Source organism: Equus quagga, chromosome 19 (assembly GCF_021613505.1).
Source record: "Equus quagga isolate Etosha38 chromosome 19, UCLA_HA_Equagga_1.0, whole genome shotgun sequence".
NCBI lineage: Eukaryota > Metazoa > Chordata > Mammalia > Perissodactyla > Equidae > Equus > Equus quagga.
The window spans coordinates 20595525-20622246 of NC_060285.1; the positions used below are offsets into that span (position 1 = coordinate 20595525).

General features: G+C 38.7%; 1 protein-coding gene across 1 annotated transcript in view; it reads right to left on the reverse strand.

Annotated features, from left to right (window-relative positions):
- Positions 1-1863: 1863 nt before the first annotated feature.
- Positions 1864-26722, reverse strand: part of MYBPC1 (myosin binding protein C1) — a gene marked incomplete at its 5' end in the record, with an annotated part of 69893 nt that continues 45034 nt past the window's right edge. The window contains 11 exons of the mRNA XM_046646717.1: positions 1864-2520; positions 6939-7125; positions 8765-8901; positions 9594-9753; positions 12670-12809; positions 14733-14928; positions 16523-16611; positions 19883-20050; positions 24600-24734; positions 25604-25792; positions 26566-26670. Of these exons, the coding sequence (XP_046502673.1) occupies positions 2420-2520; positions 6939-7125; positions 8765-8901; positions 9594-9753; positions 12670-12809; positions 14733-14928; positions 16523-16611; positions 19883-20050; positions 24600-24734; positions 25604-25792; positions 26566-26670 (1607 nt within the window). The remainder of the gene's footprint in view (positions 2521-6938; positions 7126-8764; positions 8902-9593; positions 9754-12669; positions 12810-14732; positions 14929-16522; positions 16612-19882; positions 20051-24599; positions 24735-25603; positions 25793-26565; positions 26671-26722) is intronic.

A 26722-nucleotide genomic window follows, 5' to 3' on the forward strand; every position in this document is an offset into this window, starting at 1 on the left:
TTCCTTGAAGGCATGAAGTGGCTAATTCGTCACTGGGTTCCTATGAATCCATCACGGTGCCATGCACACATCAGACATTCATTATCTCATTTGCTGAGCTGAATAGACTGTTTCAGAATTCAATTTAAAAATGAGTGGGGGGCTGGCCCCGTGGCCTAGTGGTTAAGTTTGCGTGCTCCGCTGCAGGCGGCCCAGTGTTTCGTTGGTTCGAATCCTGGGCGCGGACATGGCACTGCTCATCAAACCACGCTGAGGCAGCTTCCCACATGCCACAACTAGAAGGACTCACAACGAAGAATATACAACTATGTACTGGGGGGCTTTGGGGAGAAAAAGGAAAAAAATAAAATCTTAAAAAAAAAATGAGTGGTTAAAGACATATTACCTTATTCCAATGTTTCTTGGAATTAGTTGGGTTTTTTCTATTTCTGTATTCATTTAGATGAAAACATTCATTAAGCTTTCTTTTAAAGTAAGTAAATAAGTGTGATCCTTTAAAAAATTTAATGAATGCTTACTTCCCAAAAAGAATTCTTGGTAAATTTCTGTGATATATAATTTTTCCTTATTAGAGGGAAATTTAAACAAATTTAGAACAAAGTTGTAGGCAAGCTAATAGCAATGGCCGTTTCTGACATTTTTTGTTCTTTGTAGTTTCAAAATAGACTTTTTCTTCTGTGCTGAAACTTTGCGGTATGTAGTGTCCTTAATATGAGGAGAGATTATATGTATAAAAATAACATTATCTAGTACAAAATATCGTTAGAGAGTATAAGCCATGACTGGGGAACCAATATTCTGTAAGGGTGCTTTATAGACACTTTAAGGCAATGTTTATAAATGACCTAACAACCTTGATCATGACTTGGCAAAATTGGTCAATGAGCGTTGGAATTAGGCAACCAGCCCAGCTGCTGCACTGGTACTCTGACCCAGCAGCCGGGCTGCGGGGACCACACTGTTGTTTATTTGGTTTTCACACAGAGATATGGTCTTCATGTCTTTATAGATGAGCCAGACTTCTTTTATGTAAAAAATCTTAGCCAATAATGTGTAAATAGATTTCCTGGTTAAAACGGATGTTTACATAGGGATTGCACACATTATTATTTCAGAGTTATTGAGAACATGGGATGATAGCCAATATTCTTAACAACCAGTAAGGCAAGATAACCAACCAATCAGAATAGAAAAAGAGGCAACCACCATAATTTGGACAAGAACTCGAATTTTCCCATGCTGTTCCCAAATGTACTGCAACTACGTGGATCATCCTCTCCTTTCCTTTATGAGCCCCAGATCAATCCAGAAGCATGACCACCATCACAACTTCCCAGCTCTAAACTGGAAAGGAAGTAGAGCAGATATTTTAAAATGTTGTCCCAGAATGCTATGGGCCCACCTACAGGTCACAATGTATTCAGCTCTTACAACAAAAGACCAAAAAGAAAGAAAGGAGGGAGGCAAGGGAGTAGACACTAATGGTGTGGTCCCTTCCTCACACTTCTCCTCCACTCCCCTCACTGAAACTTTCTCTATAACATCAGGAAGAGTGAAGGACATTGCCGAAAAGATCATGGGCTTGTACAAAGGTTTCTCAGCTTCTTCGTTTTTGAAGAAGGTTTCCATCAGTTTGGATGGATGCCATGAGCAAACTCTAAATCTGTAACTGCTCTGGAGTCTGCAACAGCTCTTTGTCACTATGACCAGCTGTTTTGGCAGGAGCGCTGGTGGATTTGGCCAGGATGCCATGCCAGACACACAGTCGAGGTCAGGCCTGAGTTTGGTAGCATTCTGACTCCCAGGTTTTTGTCCTCTGTTCTGTCTCATCACACAATCCCAAACACATAAACGAATACGGTGTCATTTCATCATAAACACTTCAGATTTATTGTGCCATTTATTGAATACATTTTCTCTTCTGTTGGGAAAACTTGTCTGAAAGACTTTAAGAAGTCTTTTAGTGAATTCAAATGGGAAAAAGGGCACAGAGCCACTGGTGTTGAGCAGGGCTGTGTGAAATAAACAACTCTGCCGTGCTTAGAAAAATCTATTAGATCAAGAGAAAGGTGTGTTTTCAAGTGGTGTGTTGTACTATACGTTTTACTCTGGAAAGAAAAAAAGCATTTACAGCCTACTATTTTAAACTAAAACAATTGGTTTGCTTATTCTATAGTTTGCATTTTTGTAAAGTACAGTGCCCAAGCATAGACAATGAAGACCAAAATGCTGACTTCAAATGAGATTTTGTTTGCAATTTTTAATTAAGCAATCCGTGCAAACCGTTTTTTTTTTTTTCTTCAACATTAGGAGGAAAGAAAATGACCACACTTGAGTGCCTGGTGGAAAAACAGAAAATACTTTCTCATTGCAACCAGATTTCAAAGCAGTGAAGTGCGGAGAGGCAGTGCCCAAGCCCTCAATATTCCTCAGGATTGCTTGATTGCAAGTCTCGCAAATATGAATCAATTATGTTAGGAGGCACGCCTTGCAAGAGGAGCCTGCAGAAGGAAAGGCCACCTAGAGAGGACAAAAAGGAAAGGGCAAAGTCAAAAACATCTATGTGAAAAATCGCTGAAATAATACTTCTCGACTAGCTGCCTAGAAATGTGACTAATTGAGTCCCATTATTTACAAAGATTCATTCAGTCTCTACTTGGAAATCTTCTCCTGGGTTTAGTACATTTAGAATTTAAAGCACGTGGCATATTGAAGGAAAAGCAAGTTCCCCCGCAGACTCATAGCAATCTTTTATTCTCTACTATTATTCAAACTTAGTTTAAATTCCTAGCTGGATGGAAAGTATTCATTGCTCGTTAAGAGGTCTGGGGATTCCTCCACAGATGATTCAAGTGTTCTGAGTGAATGGCAGAATAAACGCATATCATGTTATGAATCAGCGGGAAGAACTGTTTCCAGTTCGTTAATGTTCAATTAAGCACAAAGAGTTCCGATTCAGGCACACTGGAGAAGAAAAAAGGACTACTCCTTTAACTCGGGCTATTTATACATTGTCAAAAATTGGAAATATTTTGTTAAAAATAGTAAAACCTGTCCAATACCTTCTGAAGGTGAGAGAAACACCTACAAATATCTCATACTTACCTTCCGTGTTTCTGAACTACATTTAAAAAGTAAAAGTACCCTTCACAAGAGAACCCATGAAACTATAAAAATTCATGGTCGTTTAGAGAAGTGTTTCACTACTTGCTAATAAATTCACGTCCAGACAAAAACAGCATGCCATTTGAACATTCTTAAAACTTCTTTAATGCAAATTTGGGAAAGTCATTCTCCTTTTTTAAAAAAAAAATTCAAGTCACATATTGGTAGAAATGATGCCATTTATGTACATGTCCATTCCTTGATGCAAAGAGCTCAGGATGCTTGAATATCACTCATTTTCATCTACATTAAATGCTTTAATTCATGCTCTACTGCATTCAACAACTAGCTTCATGTCAACAGGAGATTGTGGTAAGTACTAGCTGTTAATTTCAAGATACTGAAATACAAATTAAAACTACAAAGTTAGAGATTTTAAATAGTCTATTTTCATTGCATTACATAATGAAAATCATGCCATACTCCACAGGCTTTGTATGGCTTATGACAGTCATAAGCTTCATATGCCAAAACCATATGAAAGCTTACCTTAGATGATAATATACATTCAAAAATCCTTACTGTGCTACGACTAAGGAAAAGAGAGAGAAAGAGAGAGAGAAGTTGTAAGCATTAATAAAGTGCTAAAACCAAAGTTGAGTATTTGTTGGATGAAATTATGGTCACGATTATGATGAGGTGATTTCATTAATCCTTAGTCATGTGAAGGATGTAGGAAAAATAGAAGCGCATGGAATGAAGGGCAGGGATCCAGTCACTTCAAAAGGATCATTAATATGTAAAACATTTATTAATATGCACAACCACTTTGCCTGAACAGGTGGCAAAGCCTATTTGATTGTACAGGGAATATTTACATAAGAGCTTCCAAACCATAAGCTTAAAAAAAAAACCCTACAACATATATATATTTTGTTTTTCAACAAAAGAAAAACATAGGCAATAGACAAAGCATTAGTATACATATATATATGTTGAAATTCTAAAAGGCAAAATTATCAAGTAGATATAAATATTAGACTAATGTATTCTATAATATAGTATTCTTAACTGATTATATATGACTGATTTAAATAAACACAAGGCTTAAACAAACTTAGGCTAGAAAGTATAATCTATAAAACTTTAAAGAAAGAGCCCTAATTCTTTCCTTTTTTGAAAGCTGACATTATCTCTGGGAATTCAGAGAGCAAATATTGTAAACTCAAGCATAGATGTATGCCATTAGAGTTTACATCCATTCATTAACCCAGCCCCAAAGAACTTCTTAATTCACTCTTCCAAATAGGGGTGAATCATATGTATACAATAGGACTCATTTATCACTTAATACACTTAGTAAGGGGGCATAGGATTTTCTTTCCATTTAAGTTCATGAATATATGAAATAATCTTGGTCCCATGAAAATATCAAAATGTCCAGCAGATAGATGCATTATAGATAGTCTACTGGTGAATTTTTCATTGAAAATATTAAATATAAAAATTTCCCAATATTGGATCTATTTTTACTTATGTCCTCTCCTATCAAAATGCCCAGAACACTTTTTCTACAGCTTAGCAATTTAAAGATGTTCAGTTTTCTGAATTTCAGCATGGCTCTAAGGAGCCTACACTGGAAATTATCTTAAAGGAAGAACAACATATCTCTTTACATTTGAAAATGAAAATATTAAAGAAATGTCATTGATTCCCAAATTTCGATAATCTTATGTCTAAAATGAGGTCATTTTCAAATGTAAGTTTTCTGGCTTTATTTATGCGGACCTGTGGTATGGTACTTAGTTTTCTGACGAAACTTAGTTCCTACGTTACTTAATATCCTTGAATAATTTGGCCTTCCTTATTCATGGCATAAACACTTATGCCATGAGCTGCTAAGAAATACAATTAAAAGCAAATGAGAAAGTCAAGCTTTACATGCAAAGTGCTATTTCATGTAAGAGGAATGGAACGGAAAGAAGAAATATGGTGGGATATGAACTTTAAAAAACCTGTTGCTGCCCCTCCAGGAAGACTGGTTGTCCAGGGGTATTTACTCCTTGATATATCACTGCAGAATTAGAATATTTGTACCGGTATTTATTTATTCTCGGTTGACATTCTTACCTTTATTTTTTTCACAGCTTAACTTGATTCAAGTCACCTATTATCAGATAACAATCTGATGATAAACAATCTTGGCTTTACTTTCAGGACCAAAAGCTTTTACTAATATATCACAATTGATACCTTTTTATGAACTTACGTACTAGAATACATTATTTATATTATTAAGCAATTACTATACAATTTACTATACAGTTACTATAAAAAAATATATCTATATGCAAAACGTTATTTGCTTTTATGGAGGATCCCAAATATCGCACCATCTATGAATTCATCATTTTATATCATTAGCAACATCCAATTAGTTTCAAAGCATGCAGAAGTGGTACTGGGTTTTTTTGTTTGTTTTTTGGGTGTTGAAATGTAGGTACCAACAATACCCTGGAACTAATAAGGCTAGGGGTTTAGAAACCAGATATGCTTGCAACTGGACCTTAACCTGCATTTAAAGCTAATAAACAGCTAAAATAATAACATTAAATTTATAAGCATTATCTCGATAGTAAGGTTTGAAATTTTCTAAGACTATTATATGCTTTTATATTTGAAAGGAAAAAAATTAAAAACCTTTTTCTTATCACTCAATTATGAATCTACTATACTGTATTACCTGAGGAGGAACAGAAATCATAAGAGAAAGAATACCATTTTTCAAAACTTATAAAAGGAAAAAATTTTTTCAAGAAATTTACTATACTTTATTCTAAATTTAGGACTAAAAAACTCTTTTTTTTTTTTAACATAAATACCCTAAGCACTTACTATGTTTTTTTCTAAAACAGATATTTACAAATTTATCTTTCTGACTTTTAGATCATAATTTCCTCATTATAGAGAGGTAGGAAAAATAAAGACTTCAGTTATCAGAGAATGGCAGTACAATAGAATAAGATAAGAGAAAAGACGTTAGGATCATGTCACCTATTATTTCATAATGGTGACTCTGACAGCTGTAGGAATTCTTATGGTATCCCAAAGTAGGTTTTGATTGTCAAGAAAAAACTTCAGTATAAAAATTATATGCAATTAATATTAAAATGTATTAAGAAGACAAGTTATGTTGAGACCTTTTTTTTACTACATAAATCCTTATATGTTTTCTTAGTTTACATTAGTTGCAACACTTCTAAAAACTAGTATAAATGACAAGCATACCTATAAATAGAAATTCTCTAGTGAGATTTTAAAAGCAACTGGTTATAATATGTGTGTGCTATAGTCTATATGTGTAATATTAAACACGAAATTAGCAAGCTTACCCACATATATATTGCAAGTTTCACAAAATAGTAAATTCATTAAAAATAGTGTAAATTCCTTAATTGCAGTTTCTTTAGATAAGTTTTTGCACTAGGCGTCTATTTATAGATGGACTATAGCACCAAAGCAATACCCCCTTAACTTTATTCATTCTCCCCATGCTGTGCACAAACCAGCATTCCACTGAAACTAATATTCCTTTAGTTAACAATAATTGCAAGAGATAAAAATGTCTATTTAAATAATAAAGTTGCCTTCAACAAATAAATCAGGGTGAATGCAAAATATAAAAATGTCCTCTCTCCCCCGCCCCAAGTTCTCTCCCCACTTCCTCCTCCACCCCAGAACATTTGGGTAAACAATTTGCATTTTGCAGTGAGGACAATAATCAAATGATTTCCTTTCATTTTAGTCTATGCACGAGATCTTGGATGTCATACCTTTCACCTCCAGTTTACATTCGATCTCCACTGTCCCGAGGTCGTTGACTGCTTTGCAGCTGTAAGTGCCTCCATCATAGGGGCTGGGCTTTCGAATCTCCAGAGTACAGACCCCTTGGTTGCTGAACATCCTGTATCTTGGGTCATCCACAATAGTAACTTTGTTTTTCATCCAGGTTATTTTGGGCTGAAGTTAAGGTTGAAGTAAATTAGGTCAAAACATATCTATACTTATCCTAATAATAGATCATCAAAGCCAGTGACAGAATTTTAAAGCATGGCTTAGAAAGAAAGTACATCTAAGAAGAACTCACATTTACTTAAGGACTGTTTCTTTCAAATTAAATTGTACTCAATACTTGGGAAGAAAGCAAATGAGCAGTTCTGAAGAAGCAAGCCAGGTTCTTCAGAGGACAGGTCTGGGTAATCTTCCCAAACGGGTTCAGTTACATTCACATTTGATTCACAGGTCCATGAGCTTAACTCATCCTAGTGAGTGCGTATTACTGGGCATTTTTTCAGAGAATCCCCATAAGATGTCATAACCATCTGATGTTCTCCACTTCCTTTTCCTGATATTCTTTTCTAACTCATTATGGGCTGCTTATATCTCCTCACCATTTAATCTCTCCTTTGACATCTGTGTATGTTATCGTTAGGTGGTAATGGATCTACTCCAACCAGGAAATTCAAGATCAGTAGTGACCCTATTGCCCAGGAAGGTGACTCCATTCTGCTTAACCTCTGAACTACATTTGACATCATTGACCCTCCACTCTTTTCTCATATTGTCTTCTCCTTCCTTATGTAAATACACACCGTCCACATTCTCTCTTACACCTCTTATATGATTTGGCTTTGCTTAGACCCTGTCTCTTTCACACTGTCATCTTCCTCCTTCCACCTTTCAAATGAGAGCATTCACTGAGTCATACCTTAGTCCTTGACTTTTTGCTCACTACCTTCTTTCCTCAATGACATTATTCCTAGAGCTTCGGCTCAGAGGGGTGGAATGTAGCACCCTCGTGCCTGGGGACTCCTAAACTGAAAGTCACAGCACTGGACTTTCTCCTAAGCTCCAGTGAACCTCTCCTCCACCCACTAGCCATCCCCACCTGGATATACCAGCATCACTTCTAACTAAACATGAATCAGCATCTTCCTCCCATGCTCATTTTGGCTTCTGTCTTTTCTTCCCTATTTCCGTTCACGGTATATGCGGGGAAAATACCACTGTTTGCATTTTTTCCAAATTCTAGGGCACTTCCCCTCAGTGCCACCCAGGAATAGATATCTCTATGGGCAACATTCATTAATCTGTTGTTCTTTTCAAATGCCAACAACATGAAACCTTAAAACTTTTCTAAATCTCTTCAATCCCTTCCCAGTACTCTGTACCCTTATTACAGCACAGTTTAAATTCTGCCTTGCATTATAACGTCATCATTATTTGCTTTAACCTATTTCAGAAAACTTGATGAATCAACATTACCACCTAATTTTTCAGGTGAAACAATATTATTTCCATCTCCTTACCTCTTAGTTCTTGTAAAAATGAATGGTTTGATTTGACCTTAGAAAGTATCTCTTAGTAAAGAAATATAAGCATTTTTGTTACTACATTTAAATAGTGTACTTAATTATCCAACACCACCACCCCGAACTCCCTTTCTAGCCCAGAAAAAGACACAAATAGCAGTCAGAAGTTCAGTTTATATTATTACTTACAATTACAACATGGCAAATGTAAAAGAGGGAGTTTGGGGTTAATTCTTAAACTTAATATGATAAAAACAAAAACAAAAACAAATACAAATACACGGTACCTTAGGATTTCCTCTCACACTGCAGTTCAGGGTGGCATTGTAACCAGCTACAGCGTAGGTGTTAACCAAAGGCTGGGTGAACATGGGCGCCTCTGTGAAATCAAAGTCTTCATACACTGGATTCTTGTAGATCTTACCTTAAATACGAGCATTAAAAATATACAAAAATATACAAATACAAGCATTAAAAATATACACTTTTCTTGGCATACTTTACTCATGATTAAAACTTCCCTGAAACTCGTGAAAACATGAACGAAGGCCACATGGCATTCATTCTGAAGGGTACAAATGTACAGCCAATCACACATAGGGCAGAAAGCCAGAGTGGTCATCTGAAACTGAACAAATTTTGAGAAGAATTCGGTGTCTGAGTATTTTGATCAGCAATGTGCTCTAATGTGAAAATAATGAGGAAGAGCTTGCAGGACAGTGGTTAATGAGGAAATGAAACAATAAGGATAGAATTCAGCTTCTCTTTCCTTTGCAGAGTGGGTCTCATCTGTAGCTCCATGGAAGGTGTCCAAGAATAAAAGTAACCCAAGTTCAAGAAGTAAATGTGTACTTTTTCCTATTCTGGGCATTTATAGACCTATTGCCCATAAGTTGGAATGAATTAAAGCTTACATTTAAAAATGCAATAAATAATATAATTTTTCTTAAAACTTTTACTCGTAAAATTAAAATTTCACTTGGATATTTTTACCATAATTTAAAAATGTGAGTTTATCATTTTCTTTTCCCCTTTCATTACATTTCTTCTCTTAGTCTTCTCGGTCTAGTCATTGAAAACCAAGGTTTCCAAATGTCCAGTCCACTGTCAACTCACCATCCTTGGCAATCACGGCGCTCTCTTTAGTCATCGTTGCATCCTCACTGAGGCCGCACATGTTTTCAGCAAAGACCCGGAAGTAGTATTCATTTCCTATAACCAGTTCAGAAATGGTGGCACTGGTTCGGTGATAATGCTCAATGACAGTGAACCATTCCTGAAAGAAAAAAATAATAATTTGAGGAAAATCACCTAGAAATACACAACCATTCCACTTGCTGTTTAGAATAAATAATAGGGATGTTTCATTAACTAAAAGAAAAATAGCACTAATTTTTATACTGAGAGTAACAACAATGTAAATATAATTTGTTTAATACTTTATAATTGATTTTCACTTGATTATGTAATTTAATCTTCATTTGCACATTAGAGTCATATACCCTAGATGTCAACTACTACCTTTATATTTTCTTCATAACTGCACAGTGTCTGTCCTCTGTCTACCTACCCACATGTCTATCTTTTGTATATCAAAGTATAATTATAAACTTTTAGTGCTAGCTTATCTATTCTGAGGAAGAGATGAAACTAAATCACTAGAGAAAAATTAATATTGCCCAATAAATTTGCCTAATATGGTTAACTTAGGCTCCTTCAGGTTTTTGCTCAGTTATCACCTCTTCCCTAAGTGTTCACCCTCCAACCGCTCCATCTCCACCACGTTGGTCCCTTAACCTGGTTGAGTTTTCTTCACAGCACTTGCTACGTTAGATTATATTATATACTCACTATTTTATTTGTTTACTCCCTATGCCCCCACTGGAATGGACACACGATGATGGTAAAAATGGACTTTTTTCCTCACCCTTGTGTCCCCAGTGCTTATTAAAATGCCTGACACAGAGTAGGTGCTGCACAAAATAACTGTTTATTGGACACTTGAACAAATGGATGAATGAGAAGCTAAAGCTATATTAATTTTTTCAATTTTTTTCTTCATCATACCAAGAAATATAATAGTTTCAAAGTTTACCTTGCAACCAGTATAAAACTGCATGCACCACATGTTTCATACCACCATGTCTCATACCAGTATGAGAAAATACATTTTCTGGCAATAAGTTCATAAAGGAAAAGGATTTTCCTTGCAACTTTTAGGGGCCATCATTATCTCTGTGTTTTGGATATTTTAAAGACATGAGACAAAGGAAGTTATTCCCCCCTTTATTCCCAAAGCACTTTATGCAAACCTTTATTCCAACAATTATACTGTTTTATCATTTGGTTTTACATCTTTCTTCTTGCCTAGGCTGTGAGTGCTCCAAGAACAGGAGCCGTCTTTTTTTTTTTTTGATCCAGCAGCTTGAACACTGCTCAACATATAGTAAATGAGTGAATAAATGAGTGTGTTGGCACATGTGATGAAAACAATGTTTATGGAAGGTATGAATGGGCACAGGAATTTAAGTGAAGAACAGCATCTGTAGCTACAACGAGACAACGGCGTGGTTATCTCCTGGGATGTACACTGGGCAGAGTGAACATCTTCTGTTCTATAGGTCTGCCCCTGCTGAAATGCGACAGAAACACAAGGGTACAGGGATTGGGGATCATCCCTGTCAGGCAGACCTCAGTCACATGAAACAACAGGAAAGTCCCGGCTCACCTGGTCTTGACTGGATATCTAAGAGGACAAATGTTGGGCAAGTATGCTAGGGGTAGAAGAATGGGGGAGCCACCTGAAGAGCTCTCTATAGAAACCATGGCACCCCTCGATTCACTGCCAGGATCTGGGCCAAGCTCCAAAGAAGATCCCTCATGTCTAAGGAAATCCAAGATGTTCAGATACTTTTCTGGCAAAGTCATCCCTTGATCTAGCTTTCAAGCTGTCCAGGTTTAGCTGAAAGATGTTGCTTTAAATGTCAAATCTTATTTTGTCATATAACATCCACCCAGGAAAAAAAAAAAGACATGCTAGAAATAGTTCATGGAAAGGAGAGGTTTGAAATCCATTCCTATTACTTAGACTGTCTTTTCCAACCCTCTCCCCTTCTTCTCTTAACCTGACATAACTTCGTAAGCTAAGTTCTTACAGAGATCTATTAGTGTAAATGCCTAAAGACTTCCTGTCAGCACCATTTGGTATGATGTTTTACTTTTCCGATGAGAATGAAAAATGACTCCATGCCATTGTGTGTCCAAAGATTGCTTCATTCATTCACTCACTTACAGGTTGGGCAGTAGTAGGGTATCATGGATGGATTCTGACTCAGAAAGGCCCAGACTTTTAGATTTAAAATCTGGTTATCTCCAGCAAGTCATTTATCTTCTCTGAGCCTCAGTTTCTTCATCTATACAAAACAGGTAATAATAATTCATACTCCAATTGAGTTGCTTCTTGAACACCCTGAGCCCTTTCTCTCCAGGACCCTTGCACATGCTGTTCCCTTTAGAATCTTTCTTTTCCAACTGGTACTGTTCATCCATGCTATCCAAAATTTATTTTACAAGGAGAAAGATTTGCATGGATGTAAATCTGAGTCAGAATTCAGAGTGGCTAAATATTTGTTGAACAAATGAATTTATTGAATTCCATTGAGCATTGCACCAGCTGCTTTATATCGTTTTAGCTTCATACTAATCAAGCAAAGTAAGCGTTTATGTCTATTTTAAAGATGAGGAAGGGGCCGGCCCTGTGGCTGAGTGGTTAAGTTCTTGTGCTCCACTTTGGCGGCCCAGGGTTTCACCGGTTCGGATCCTGAGTGCGGACGTGGCACTGCTCATCAGGCCACCTTGAGGCAGCGTCCCACATGCCACAACTAGAAGGACCCACAACTAAGATATATAACTATGCATTGGGAGGATTAGAGAAGAAAAAGCAGGAAAAAAAATGAGTAAAATAGAGATCAAAGAGGTTAAGTGACTGTCCATGTACGTGTGGTCATAAGTAGCAATGGTGGGATTCAAATTCAACTCTCTGTGGTTCTAAAGGCCTTACCTTTTTCTCTATGCCCCATCACTTCTCCATAGCCGTCATGGAGGCCTCACCAGAGAGGACCTCATGCCTCCCCCTTTACCTCAGATGAAATGTGATTTTGCTGCTGCTGAACCAGAGAAAGCCAGACCTTACCATGCTCTTCTTGTCAGCCTTCTGGATCGTGTACCCTGTAATGGCAGCATTTCCATCATCCTTTGGTGGTGTCCATGATAGAGCAACATTCTCTCCCCAGACATCTTCAATCTTCACAACTTGGGGTGGACCCGGACGGTCTGCAGGATGAATTCACGGCATCTGTGTGAGGTCACCTTCCCTCCCAACCTATACCTTGGCACAGGAGGATACTTAAAAAGGCCCTTCCCTCCCTGCACTTCTACCCACATTTCTTTCACCATTCTTAAGCTTCAGTGAAGTGGAATGCACTCCAGCTAAGCTTATCTGGAAACTCCTGACTTTCACCTTCAGGGAAGGAAAAGGATTTTGAAAAGAAAAGTTAAACAAAACTTCAAACCTCATTAACCATCCCTCGAGGGACAGTCTTTGGCAATGAATTGCAAGGCTACCCTGCCTGAAGGGAAATGTAAGCTGATGCTGGACTTGAAACTTAGAGCCTGCCTGGGCTGAGCAGCTCCCGCTTTCGGTGAGAGGCACTGAGGCCCCAGCTGGTGAGTGGGTTCCTCTGTTGCACCCGAAAGTCACCTTCAATGGGAGTGAGGAAAACTTCTTTTTATCACTCTGCCAAGTCTCCTTCCAAGATTTAGTTGTATGCATCGTGTTCGCACTTTATGTAAGTAAAACGCATTAATGAGGAAATAAAGTCTTCCCTCACTTTACCTTCTGCACCACATGAATTTCTGTGACCTCTGACCCTCTAGTAAATTGCAGGAATGGTCAGGAAGGCCAGAGTCAAGAAAACTAAGTCTTGATTGGGAGGCCCTCCCAAAAAGTCATGCACAGAGGTGCAAGGAAGGACAATAATCATATATTTGCATAGTATGTCTTAATTTTTTTCAGAGAAATTTCCCATCTATTATCCTATTATCCTTCTCAATGCAAGCATCACTCTTTCTGCCCTGAAATATTTTCCAGGTATTAAAATGCACTTATAATTATTTCTATAGGAAATGTCAGACTGAAAAGAGCAAACTCCCATGGGTTCTCTGGCAATGTTGTTCTCTCAAACAAGATTTAACAAGCAGTCTTTGTGGGCACAGTGGGGGAAACCACCGTGATAATCTTTCCTTTCTTTCCACAGTTACCAACAATGAGTGTCTACAGCCACAGTTTTCTACTTCCTGTGTTCACCACAGCATGTCTTTTCCCAGTCCAACTTCCCAGTTGCACCCCAAGTCCACTTTGTCTTCAAAGTTCACACTGACTTTTCAAACGCTTGCTCTCTAGCAGTAAATGGCATTGCTAGATGTTTACAGTCATGGCAGATACATAACTTTGGGACTAATAAAATAACAAGAATAATAATTGTCACTATTTATTGAGCACTTTGGGTGTGCAAGTGATGTGCCAGGCACTTATAACTACCTGGTAAAGTAATTACATGGCAAGGTAGGGAAAAAAAATGTCCTTCTCTGTGTTACAGAAGGCAGTGCTCTTCCAGACCCTACCGTGGGGTGTTTCCATTAGAATGGAGCCAGACCAAGGGCACAGAGTAGCCTCCACACCCACCTCAATTTAACAAAATCCAAAAAGATTTTGTCAATGCGAAAAGATTGCTTAAAGGACACAAACTTTCACCCAAGAGAAGGCTTGCCACAAAAAGTGGCTCCTTTGGTTAGAGAACCCCTAGTTTCAGCAAATTTGCTGAAATATAGTAATAAAAATGATGGGAGACAAGGCTTCTCCTAGCTCTGCTCTTAAATCTATTTCTTGACATTGCAAAAATTATAGAACGATTCAAGCAAATGAGGTCCATGTGTAAGAGGTCCTCCTTCTATTCCCCTAACTCTGGACAGAAGTAAGAACTAACCTCATTTGGACAGGCCTGAGGATCAACCAGTTCAGTGCTTCACTGTTTGGCTTTGTGTAGGTACCTCTTCCTTATCTATTTAAAAAATTCTTAAAAAAGGATTTTGCCTAGAGCTAGCCTAACAAAAAATATTACTCTTGCCTAAGTGACAAGGACAATTAGTCCACATGCTGCTTTGAAAGAACATTCTAGTTCCTTCTTTCAAACCTACCAATGATCTGGATATCAATTGTTGCTCTTTCCACAAATTTTTCTACTTTGACTTGCAGATCGTATTTCCCAGAGTGACTCCTCTCTGCTTTTCTGATAAATATGATGGTATCAGTCTCAGAGTTGCGAATATTTACTTGATTCTTATCAATTTCTGCACCATCCTTCTTCCAAGTTAATTCTGGTTTTGGTTTTCCCTAAAAAGAAAGACAGAAAAAGCAGAGGGGGAGGGAAATCAGATTGTCTCAAGATTTTTTTCAGCATTACAAAAAATGACAGTGGCTTACCCCATTCTAGGCAAGGTTGGAAATAGTCTGTGGTGGGTGACCGCATTTCTCATTTTGAATGAGGAAATGTTTATGAGAACTCTAGAGGTTAGACAAATATGCAAACATGACACACTAGTATCATTACTCCTTCCCGGCAGCTGAGCAGCCCCAGGGATGCCACACCTATGAGGTCCCTGTTCTCATGCTCTTTCCTCTCCAGACCCAGTGACAGAAGCTGAATACACAGAGCCCCCTGATCTGGGCACAGGGATTAGCCCTGTAGACATGATGCAGAAACTACAGGGCTGATTCAGCAGCCTCAGGCCAGGGCTGAGTCTGGGTCCTGAGTGCCTGCTTTGTCCCAACTCCTGGTTTTATTTGAGGCTGTGAGAGGAGAGAAGTGGGAGGAACTTTGCCAAGCCATCTCCTTCCTCCCCTGCTGTGATCACATTGGCATCCTCCTAGGCTTTTATTCTGATTTCCTGCACTGTGTATGCAGAAGATAACTGCTTCTTCTAAGGCTTGGGCCCAGAGTGCATTGAGGATGGCCTGAATTGGTTGTCCCCTTATCTTGGATTTCACGGGAGCCTGGGTTTGAATGAGCTCTGTGTGTGTGTGTGTGTGTGTGTGTGTGTGTGTGTGAATGCGTGTTTTCAAATGTGAGCAGGGACCTAAATTCTAATCCTAAGGCCTTGTTGTCTGATACAATAGCCACATGCTACATGTGACTATTTGAACTAAAATGAATTAAAATTAAGGAAAATTAAAAGTTCATTTCCCCAGTCACACTAGTTCTTAGTTGCACATTTCACTTGCCCAACAGCCACAGTTGGCTGGTGGCTACCACACTAGACAGCACATACATAGACCGTTTCCATCACTGCAGAAAGTTCAATTGAACAGTGCTGTCTAGAGGCATAAAAGAAGTCAGATGAGCAGGGGAGTGGTGGTGGTGCAGTGTGTGTGTGTGTGTGTGTGTGTTTGAAAGCAAAACTGATTAACATAGATGAAACCCGTTTAATCTCGTGTATAACAGATTCTTTTGCTGGAGCAATGATTTAACCATGTTCACATAGTTCAGTCAGTGGCATCAAGATTTCAAATTTCGGTTACCCCTATTATTGGAATTTAGTTTGGTTTGGGTAATTGTGGGAAGCACATCTTGTTTTCCGGAATGTTACACTGAGAACGTCAATTAAAATGAAGATCAATTTTACAGATTTAGAAGACCAGAAAGAACCTTAAAGCATTTCTTGTTTTGACCTCTCAATGTTTCCTCCCTGTCCCATCGTAATCCCTGAGCTTCAAACAAGGCTAGATATCATTTGCTTCATGAAGAAGAAAAATGTATGACAGTTTTATAGATTTCCTTACTTCTACAGCAGGTGACTGTTCGATCATTCCCCAAATCTCTTCCATTATTTACTCTCCCTCTGAGGAAATCCTGAATAATGATGCCTCCCTCTACTTCTTAAACACCCCAGCACTGGAAAGAGAGAATGAGCGCCCCCTGAAGGGTTACCTGGAAAGGTATAACCAGATTGACAGCTTCTCCAACTCTGCGGATATAAGTTTGCTTCAGGTGCCTTGGGATGCGAATCTTTGGAGGCTCTGAGTGAGAGGAGAATAGCATAATTTTGTGATCAGTGCGGCATGCTGGAAACAGCCTTACATAAGCACACTGGCATGACGTTCACTGGGGTACCCTTGTGCTCACGTCTCTGCAGTAAAATCTTAGATGCGCCTCTAACAGATTATATACAGTAACTTGGGTTCCGAATGCTTTCTTCAAGTAGAGATGTTTTAACAGTTTACCTCAAAGTTTATCCTTGATCTCCTTGGTTTTACTGCAACTTCTTATTTTTATTGTCATTATAAGTCTAAAGAAACTTTATAGGAAAACACACCAATTTTTCCCTTCGGACCTACTACATATTTTTCATAGTTTCTAACAGTGAGTATATTCTCCAATGAACATTCCATAAAAGACCTACAGGCATCGCATCAGCTGTAGGACTGCCCATTCTTTCTTAAACAAAAAAGTTTGGGGACCTAGCACTTGCTATTTATGTAATTCTGTCGGAATTTGATAATAACTTTCTCCCTATATGACCATGGTGAAATATATAACAGGCAGCCCTAGCCCATGTGTATTAATGTTCATTGGTCAAACACCACGAAGATACTAGAACATGCCACTGCAAACCCATCAGGAACAGAGAGTCAAAGGCTCATGGCTCACAGGATGAAGCAGATCTCATCATTTGAGTGCTTGGTATGCGATAGACACTGGACTAAAATGCTTTTCATGAAGGCACTAACTTAAACCTCACAGTCGCTTATGAGATAGGTACTGCTTTTACTTTATGATAAAGAAACTGAAGCATAGGAGGTTAAGTAACTTTTCCAAGGTGATACAGCCAGGATTAGAGCCTGGAGTCAGCCTTGAGTGGCTATGCTCTGCTTAGAAACATGAACTTTGGAGTCAGAGAGATCCAACTTGGTTTGAGTCCTAGATCAGACAGTAGATTTGGTCTCAGTCTCCTGTAAAATTGGGATGATAACAGCACCTGATTCAAAGGATTGCTGTAAATATTAATAAGGTCATCCTGTAAATATTTAATAAGGTCATCCATGGAAAGCATTTGGCATAATGGCTGAGAATAGTAAGTGCTCAAGAAACTTTAGGAGGTGATGGCGATGATGACAATGATGATGATGATGATGATGACTACTGAATGTTGGGGTTGGAAGAGAATTTGGAGATCTTCTAACTCCCTAACTTTACATATGAGGAAAAGGAGACTCAGCAAGTTTCCAATAAACTAAACTATCGTCATAATAAAAGCGAACATATTCTGAGGGCTTATTATGTGGCAAGCACTACATGAAGCAAGCAACATGGATTGATTTATTCAGTTCTCACTGATGTGGTAAGTACTAGTATTATCCTTATTTTACAGGTGAAGAGATTAAGGTTCAGAAAGATCAAGTCTCTTGCTTGAGGCCACATAGCTAATAAATGATGGAAACAGAGTTCAACTTATGCAGACTGTCTCTAGAACCTACTAAGAAAATGTGCGTGCTTTATGCTTCCTTACATCTATCCATCCCCTAACTCACTCCCAAAATGTTTCAGGCAGCCACACCCTGAGTCTGTGGCAGAACGTGGTCCAGGGACAGATATCCAGGCCTCCAGTCCAGTGTTCTTTCCCCTGCACAAGTGATTCTCAAACCTTTTGGTCTCGGTACACCATGACACTCTTACAAATTATCAAAGGCCCCAAAAGGCATTTGTTTATATGGCCTGCATCTATCAGTATTTACCACATTAGAAATTAAAACTGAGGATTTTTGAAATATTTACTTATTTATTGAAAAAATAATAACATAAATAACATACTAATTAAAACAGCCATATTTTACATTAACAAAATATTAGTGATATGAATGTCATTAAATATTTTGGCCATCCTTTTAATGTCTGACTTAACAGAGGATAGCTGGACTCTCATATTTGTTACTCCCTTTAATCTGTTGCAATATGTTGTGTTGGTTGAAGTATATAAATAAAATCCGGATTCACACAGACAGGAGGAATATTTTAATAAACTTTTCAGACAATTGTGCATATTCCTCTTGGATTCTACATTGAAACACGATAAATTGTAGTTTCTTGAAGATTAACTGCAATGTGGAATCTGAAACCATTTCAATGAACGTTTTAATCTCTGTTCCATTAATATCCACTGGTCTATCTTACATTTTGAATGTATGTTTTTTAGGCATGATTTTTTAACATGCATTGATCATTTAGAAAACATCACTTCACTGAATTATGCAGATCTTCCAAATGGTGCCACATTCCATTATCCCATATCAAAAAATTACATTCGTTAAAATACCACCTATTTCATCAGAAAAGTTTCTACGTGTTAAGAGTTGTCAAGTCCATAGTGGTGGATACAAGTTTTCCAAAATTCTTATTTTTGTTTGAAAGCTCAAATTTTTTCATTGACAAATTGACAACAAATATCATTAAGTTGTTTTCCTTGAAGTGACGGGATCACTCCATTCATTTCCTAAAAAGTGTCTGCCAAATATCCAGTCATCCTTTCAAGTGAAAATGGAACTTCATGAAAAAGTCACTAGTTCAGCCTCTCAGTCAGGTGGACATGTGCTATTCCTAGAGACAAGCATCGTACTGCAGCCTGCAGCGTAAGGGCTTTATATGTGCTTTGCATGTCATCGCCACACAGAGTAGAGGAAAACCATGTACTCAAGCACCGAGGTTTAATAAAATCAATAATTTTTATCCTCTATCAAAAACACTCCAAGGAAAAACTGGCCGTGTTATTTTCACTGCAAGTGCCTAGTGATGACGAAGACAAGAACGACTAGCACAGTTTGGTGGCACTGACCCGGTTCACGCTAAGGCACCAGTCATTTTACTCACCATCACTTTTGCACCATCAGTGCAGATGTCAAACATTGGAAAGGGCAAATAATGGGTTCATCTTGTCATGAAAATGGTTTAGACCCTGCAGACCCATTCGAGTCATGCTGCTGCTGTGGGGATTGTTTGCATTGCTGCCCCCACTCTCTCTCTCTCTCTCTCCAATGTGCATAGTGGCCCAGCCAGAGCTGGCTCACGGAACCTGTTGAGGTCAGTTAACTGGTCCTTATACCAAGCTGTAAACCCTGAGCCAACCTCCCACACCGCCTGAAAAGAGCCATTTTGTTCACTTCTAACTCCCAAGAAGCATTAATAAAATAGCAAAGAAGTGACGGTGAAATAGGAGGTTTTGAGGAAAAAAAGGGTTAAAAAATAAAAGCAAATAATATGAACTGGAGACAAAACTTTGGAAGCCTTGCCACCTACCTATGATTTGCTTCACGAGAATGGGCTGAGAATAGTACTTGGGCTCGCTGGCACCGGCTTTGTTCACGGCCTTCACACGCACAAAGATCCTCGCATCTGTCGGCAGATCTGTGATGGTGAACTTGGTCTTGTCGATCAGGTCTTTGTTTGCAGCTAGCCAGTTGTCAGCTAAAATCCGTAAAAGAAAAAGAAAAGAAGGAGGAATGGTGTTTAGTGAAAGAAATCATCCTAATCGGTACAGTTGACCTCAAATTAGTATTTTACTCATAATTAAATTATTTGAGAGAATATGTTTTTGATCTGGACTCAGACTATATGGAGGGTGGCATTTTTCATATTTAAATGAAAAATGGCCTAGAATGGCTAATGTAAATAACAGGAAGCAGGATAATCGGATTCTGCTATTTCTGAAAAACCAAAGATTTTGCAGCAGTTTTATTCAATTCAATTTTATAATGATGGATGTAATCATGACATTCAGCCATCTATATACATTAAAGTTCAGAAAGATGGAAAAATGTTATTCTTATGAATGAGAGACACTGACCTTTATAGTCATATAATCTCTGTGTTTTATCTTGACTGGTTTATTATTATAAGACACTATGAGCATAGGGAATCTGATCATGCTCCCATTTATGAAGAAAAAAAGCTTATACCCACAGCAAAGAGGAGATACAGCTCAGGAGCCAAGACCTCGTAAGGACTTGGCACAATTCTTTTATGTCAATAAAAAAATTCTGATTTTTTTAAGCTTTTTTTTTTGGTATCTTTGTCTACAACATGAAGATAATTTAAACCCAGTATCCAGGGCTTACAAATAGTTCAGCTTCTAAAAGTTTGTATGCATTATGCCTACAGGAAAAAAAAACAAGGCTTGGATCCCACATTGTTAACTCACTGTCCGCCCTCCCTCTCCATCCTGAAGGGCTTTTTTGTGTGTGGGTAGTGGGTGTACTTCATCCTGGCTCATGGAACATCCCCAGAAACTTTATCATAGAGTAAGAAAGTTTGAGATCTTTCATAGAATACTTTACCTGGAAGATCATATGCAGCCTCCCCATTTTCACCAGACTGTTTTGCTGATGTACCTTTGAGAATCCGTCATTAAAATTAATTAAAGACACCCACTTTCACACCAGAAGAATATCGTATCAGTAGTCAGCATTCTCTGTTAGTAAAGTATGCAAAGTATGCAAAGATATTTGTCTTCAGAGCAGTCAAGGAAGAGACCAAACACGTTAGAGGGGGGGTGGTTCCTCAGGAGGGGCACAGCCTGCTCTGTTCAGACTGTGGCTTCTGTCCTGAGGCACCTGCCACAGAGAAGAGGAGGAGAAAGGAGGCTGGGGCATCTCCAGCGTGGGAACAAGAGATAGACAAGAACAAAGCAAGACCTCGAAGAGAAAGGAGGAGCAGGTTCTGGACTCCACAGGGGAGCAGCGCACAGTGGAACAGTCTATCCTTTCTCCTGTCCCTGCCATCCCAGCCTGGAAGGGTTGTCTTGGGTCCAGGTCCAAGGAGTTCTCCCACTATGGGGCTCGCGCTTCTGAGTCTGAAAGTGAGGGTATTCATGATAAACCCAGCCCTGTCTCACCAGAGCTCAAGTTCTCAACAGAAATGGAAACTGCCCAGCAGCTCAGGAGGCAGCCCCTGGTTGCCATGACAATGAGTTCTGGGTCAAGAAAACTAATTGAGCCTGCCTGGGTTCCTGCACTCCACAGGGGTGGAGGGAATGCGGCTGGCTCACAAGGCAGTTGTGGGCACACCCCACTGGTTTGGGATGACGACTTTCTAGGTGCCAGGAGAGAAGCAGGGCAGTGAGGACTGGCCTGGCTTCCCCTTCTTATTCCAACCCTTCCAGGAGTATCAGGGAGAAGGATCAGAATATCCTGGTGGCTGGGAGGGCATGTGGATGATAAAAATTACTTAGGACTTTGAAAAAGAGATACATCTTTAAGCCAATGGTCGGTTTGGGAGCTACTGTGTTGGTATTTTCACAGTCAAGAGATAATTGATGAGAAAGTGAAAATAGGAGACTGGGGAATTTGCATGAAAGAGTGAAGAACGAGCAGAGGAGAAAATTTCAAGAGAAAACAGGAAGAAATAAGATCAGAGGGGAACAAAAATCACCCCTTCACATTTTAACCACTTTAATGGGGGTTGAACAGAAAGAAAGAAAACAGTGACCAGGGGATGGGGAAGGAATATGAAAGTTATTTAATACATGAGGAGGATTTTTAAGAAAGAAAAGAAGGAACTAGAGTGAAAGAAGAAAACAAAGAAGAGTAAAATGCTGCAGGCATTAAAAAAAAACCCAAAAAACAAGAGAAAGGCAGAGTCAAAAACAACACACGATCTTATAAAAAAAGAATTCTCTTACAGAATAAAACCTGACAGATCTAAAAGCATTAACACTACAGAAAATTAGTCTGAAGGACAACAGCCATTAAAAGAGAATGAAGAGTAGGACATACACATAAAGAACGCAAGAGAAGACTGAGAAGAAAGATATACACGTTACATAAGAACTTCCATAGAAAGCTAATTCCAAAACGTTATGTGGCAAAATATATACATAATAATGACTGTGTACATATACATATGTATATATGGATATACATATGTATCTACACAGACCACACACAAAATTATGTAAAATACACTTCGTTGTATTTTATCTAAGGTGGGTAACATCAAAATGACAGCCATCTATCATTTTGCTGTATCTTCTTACTTTTTAAACCTATCAGAAAGAAAAGAGTAAAGAATTGGCTCTGTTTCACACATACACAAAAGGTTCGTGGTCAGCAGCCACATCACATGTAAGATTGCGAAAATCTGGGTGATACAAAAAACAGAGTGGAGCGCTCATGATTTTTTGAAACGGGGAGGAGGGGAATGGAATGGGAATAAACCATATTCTGAAGCACTAAAGAATTTACCTGTTGCATTAGTAACACTGTCCCCCTCCCATGCTGGGATAAGTCTCAGAACTTTCTTATATTTTTCCCATTGGTTTGGTTAGTGGCTTACTAAGCCCTGGAAAATTCAAGCATAGTGCTCTGGGGGCAGAGCGCACGTAAATGGACCTGACTGTTACGAGGATGCTTCATTCCCCCCTCCTCTTCTTTCCTCCTGACCAAGGATGGTCATTTCCAGGGGAGCCTCAATCCAGGGGCCTGGCATTGGATTTCTTGTTCAGCAGTTTTCTCTTCATAAGAAGTTTCTTCTCCACACAGGTTTTCCTCCTGGGAAGGTGCATTTGTGTCCACATTTCTGATTTCCCAAACGTGCTCTGTAGTCTCTCTTTCCTTCATGTAAGATCCATGTCAAAGTTTGGGGTACAAAGAGTTTTCTTAGAAGCTAAGTCTTGGCCTATTATGTGTGGACATATGAACAAGCTTTCCTGGTGGATTGTTTACCACCATCATCTAGAACGGAGCCCGAGTCCAGAGCTGGGGAGGTTTTTACTCATGCATTTTCCAATAATGACAAGTAGGAAATGAAAAACACAAGAGGCTCTCAGTGTATTTCACATCTTTTTTGTTTTTAGGTACACTTTAGCCCATATTTTCTTGTGTCATTTTCTTTTTTCTATTATTTCTATCAGCGATTTTTTCCCCCTCTCTCTCCTCCCTTCCTAAAGTTAAGTGATTAAATTTTTATATATCCAAGCCCTGAGACAAGTTATTGCCACATGTTGAACCTATTTCTTATACCATGTGGGATTTAATGCTGCTTCCTTTAAACACTGCAAGTTGTCCTTAATTCTTCTTTTTTTCACTTTAAGAAGGCAGGGGATGATCACCAGATAACCAAATACAGCCATGTATCGCTTAACGAAGGAGATAGTTCTGAGAAATGCATTGTTAGGCGATTTGTTGTGCAAACATCATAGAGTGTGCTAACACAAACCTAGATGGTATAGCCTACTACATTCCTAGGCTAGATGGTACTAATCTTATGGAGCCACTGTCTATATACAGTTCATCATTGACAGAAATGTCATCATGTGGCACGTGACTGTATGCAGTCTCTCATTATTACCCAGAAATAGGCAGCTCTTTTTGTGTGTGTGTGTGTGCGTGTGTATGTGAGGAAGATTGGCCCTGAGCTAACATCTGTTGCCAATCTTCTCTTTTTGCTTGAGGGAGATTGTCACTGAGCTAACATCTATTTCAATCTTCCTCTATTTTATGTGGGACACCACCACAGCATGGCTTGATGAGTGGTGCTAGGTCCTGCCTAGGATCCAAACCTGTGATCCCTGGGCCACCTTAGTGGCATGTGAACTTAACCACTATGCCACCGGGCCAGCCCCAAGCCAGCTCTTTTGATAGCTGACCTCTGCTCAGTATAGTGTATAGAATTTCCAACTTGCTTCATCCTAACTAGATTTTTATTTTTCCTTGGTACAATTTAATTCCACCAGTTCGAAAAGTGTGAGTCCATGAAGTTTTGTCAGTTTTGATCCTACGTCTTAGATCAATCATGTGGCCCAATCTGGCAGCCTAGCAAGGATATTTTTGAGGTCTCAATTTATAGCATCAAGTATCAAAAAAGGGCTAAATTTTTATACATTTTAGAAAGATGACCTTTGGCTTGTTGTCATTTTCAGTCGGAAGGAGATGAGTTTCCAAGAAAGAGAAACAAAAGAAAGGGAGGCATGTCTCACCTATTGATAATGGTATTCATTTTAGCTATGAGGTGTACTTACATCCTTCAAAGCAATACTCTAGCACATAGCCATCTAAACCTGCGGCACCAATCTGGTCAGGGGGCCGCCACTTCATGGTGACGCTGTTGTCAGTTACGGAGTCGACAGCCAGGAGAGTTGGAGGGCTGGTTACAGCTTCAAGGATAAAAGAGACAGAGAAAGAAGAAATGATTAACTATAGCGTTATGGCACAGGAGCTGTGATAAAATGAACTGTCACAAATGAAAATAAATACAGAAGCCCCACATATCAATAAAATTTAGCGATGACTCCTTTAGCATATGCTGTGTGGAAGGCAAAGATTTGCCAGACATAATAAATTTTAGAAATGTTGCCACACTTTCTCTCCAATTTGGAAGATTTGCGTGGGAAGCTGAGAGGCCCAAAGAAGCTGAAAAAAGTCAAAGTTTGGGATCTAATGATCTAGAGTAAATTTCTCATAACTCTAATTTTAAAGCATAAACTCTTGTACTAAATCCTCTTTTTATTGAAAAAAAATGCTTCACTATCATAAAATAGTGGACATATCTTGTGTTTCTTTGCCTTTATTGAAATGGCTTTTTTGGCTCATTTAGGAGAACATTTAAGGTGCGATTGTAAAGCAAAGAGACTAGTTTTCAAGTGTGCTTTGTTGAATGGATCTCAATTTGTTTTAGTGACAGGGTTTACACCAAGGTGCTGTGTTATACCTTCAGGACAAATGGAGAGTGGCCATCCGTCAATGGGCTCAGCTACATGTTTTCAGTGGGGAGCAGCAACCGGAGCCACCCACCGCTGTCACTGGAATTCTGGTAATGAATTTCGGGGCCTACATTATGAAGACATTCAACTCTACCGAAATGGTTTTTTTGGTTTCTTAGAAAATTGCCCCTAACCACCTCCAATCTCCTGTTCACCCACCACTTCAAGAAGCTGCTGGGTATGCTCCAGTTAGAAGTCAGAAGGAAGCAGTCACAGTCTGGGGCAGCGATTCCCATGACACAGACATATCTCTCTTGACTCACCCAAAGGAACAAAAGGCCTGGAGGGCGTACTGGGCTTGGAGATGCCAACGGCGTTGACTGCAAAGATGCGGACCTCATAAGCCACACCTTCGATCATCTTCTTGGGTTCAAAAGTTGTTTCTTTGATGAGATCAAAATTCAGCCTCATCCACCTGGAGCTTTGTTTCTTTTTCCTCTCAATAAAGTACCCTGCAGGTGACACAAAATGGAAACAGAGGTTTTTCCTTGGTCTCCAGAATTAAACTTGGTCAGATATTAGAAGTTCTTAAAATTTCCCATGTTCTCAGTACTAAGTGAAATAGTCATGTATCTATGTATTTTTAACTCCTTTTTTTCCACCAGTTGTTTGAGAGAGATTATAGGGAATACAAATATTAACATCATAGTATATAGATAAAAATAACAGGACTAGAAAAAATTGAAATTGCATTAGGAAGAGAAGAGAGAAAAATAGATGACAGATATGTAGGCCATAGCAATTTATACAGTTGCTATAGATTTGGCTCTGAGTCCCAGCAATGTAGGTAAGAAAGGGGAAATGACTTATTGTGTGAGTTTCATTATTAGTCAGTAGAAAAAATTCTTGTTCCACAGGGGAAGCAAATCCTTCTAAGTATTTAATTCCAAAAGAAATTTCTTCATAGACATCATTTGATGGAACTAGACATTTACTGACTATAACAGTTTAAAGTTAGACTTATAGTTGTTCCAAAATTAGATATTAAATATAAATATCAAACAAAAAAGAGAACAGGCGGTCAGATGATATTCATCAGAACTATTTAAATCTTGAGTACTTACAGAGCATCCCAAAATATATTACAATTTGAATGGATATTTAAAGTCACAGTATAAAAGGTTTTCTTCCAAAAGCAATATTTTAAAATGTACTCTCTACTAATGTGCATAAAGAGGACACCAATTCCACTGGCAGTTCCACAGACTGGCCAGCATGCAGTTACCTAAGATTGGGGACCCTCCATCGTAGGCAGGAGGCTCCCAGTTCATGATGCACCAATCATCTCCCACCTCTGTCACAGTCGGTGCCACTGGAGGATCAGGGATATCTGCAGCAGACAAAAAATAAAGTAAAATAAAACCAGAGAGAGAGAGAGAAGA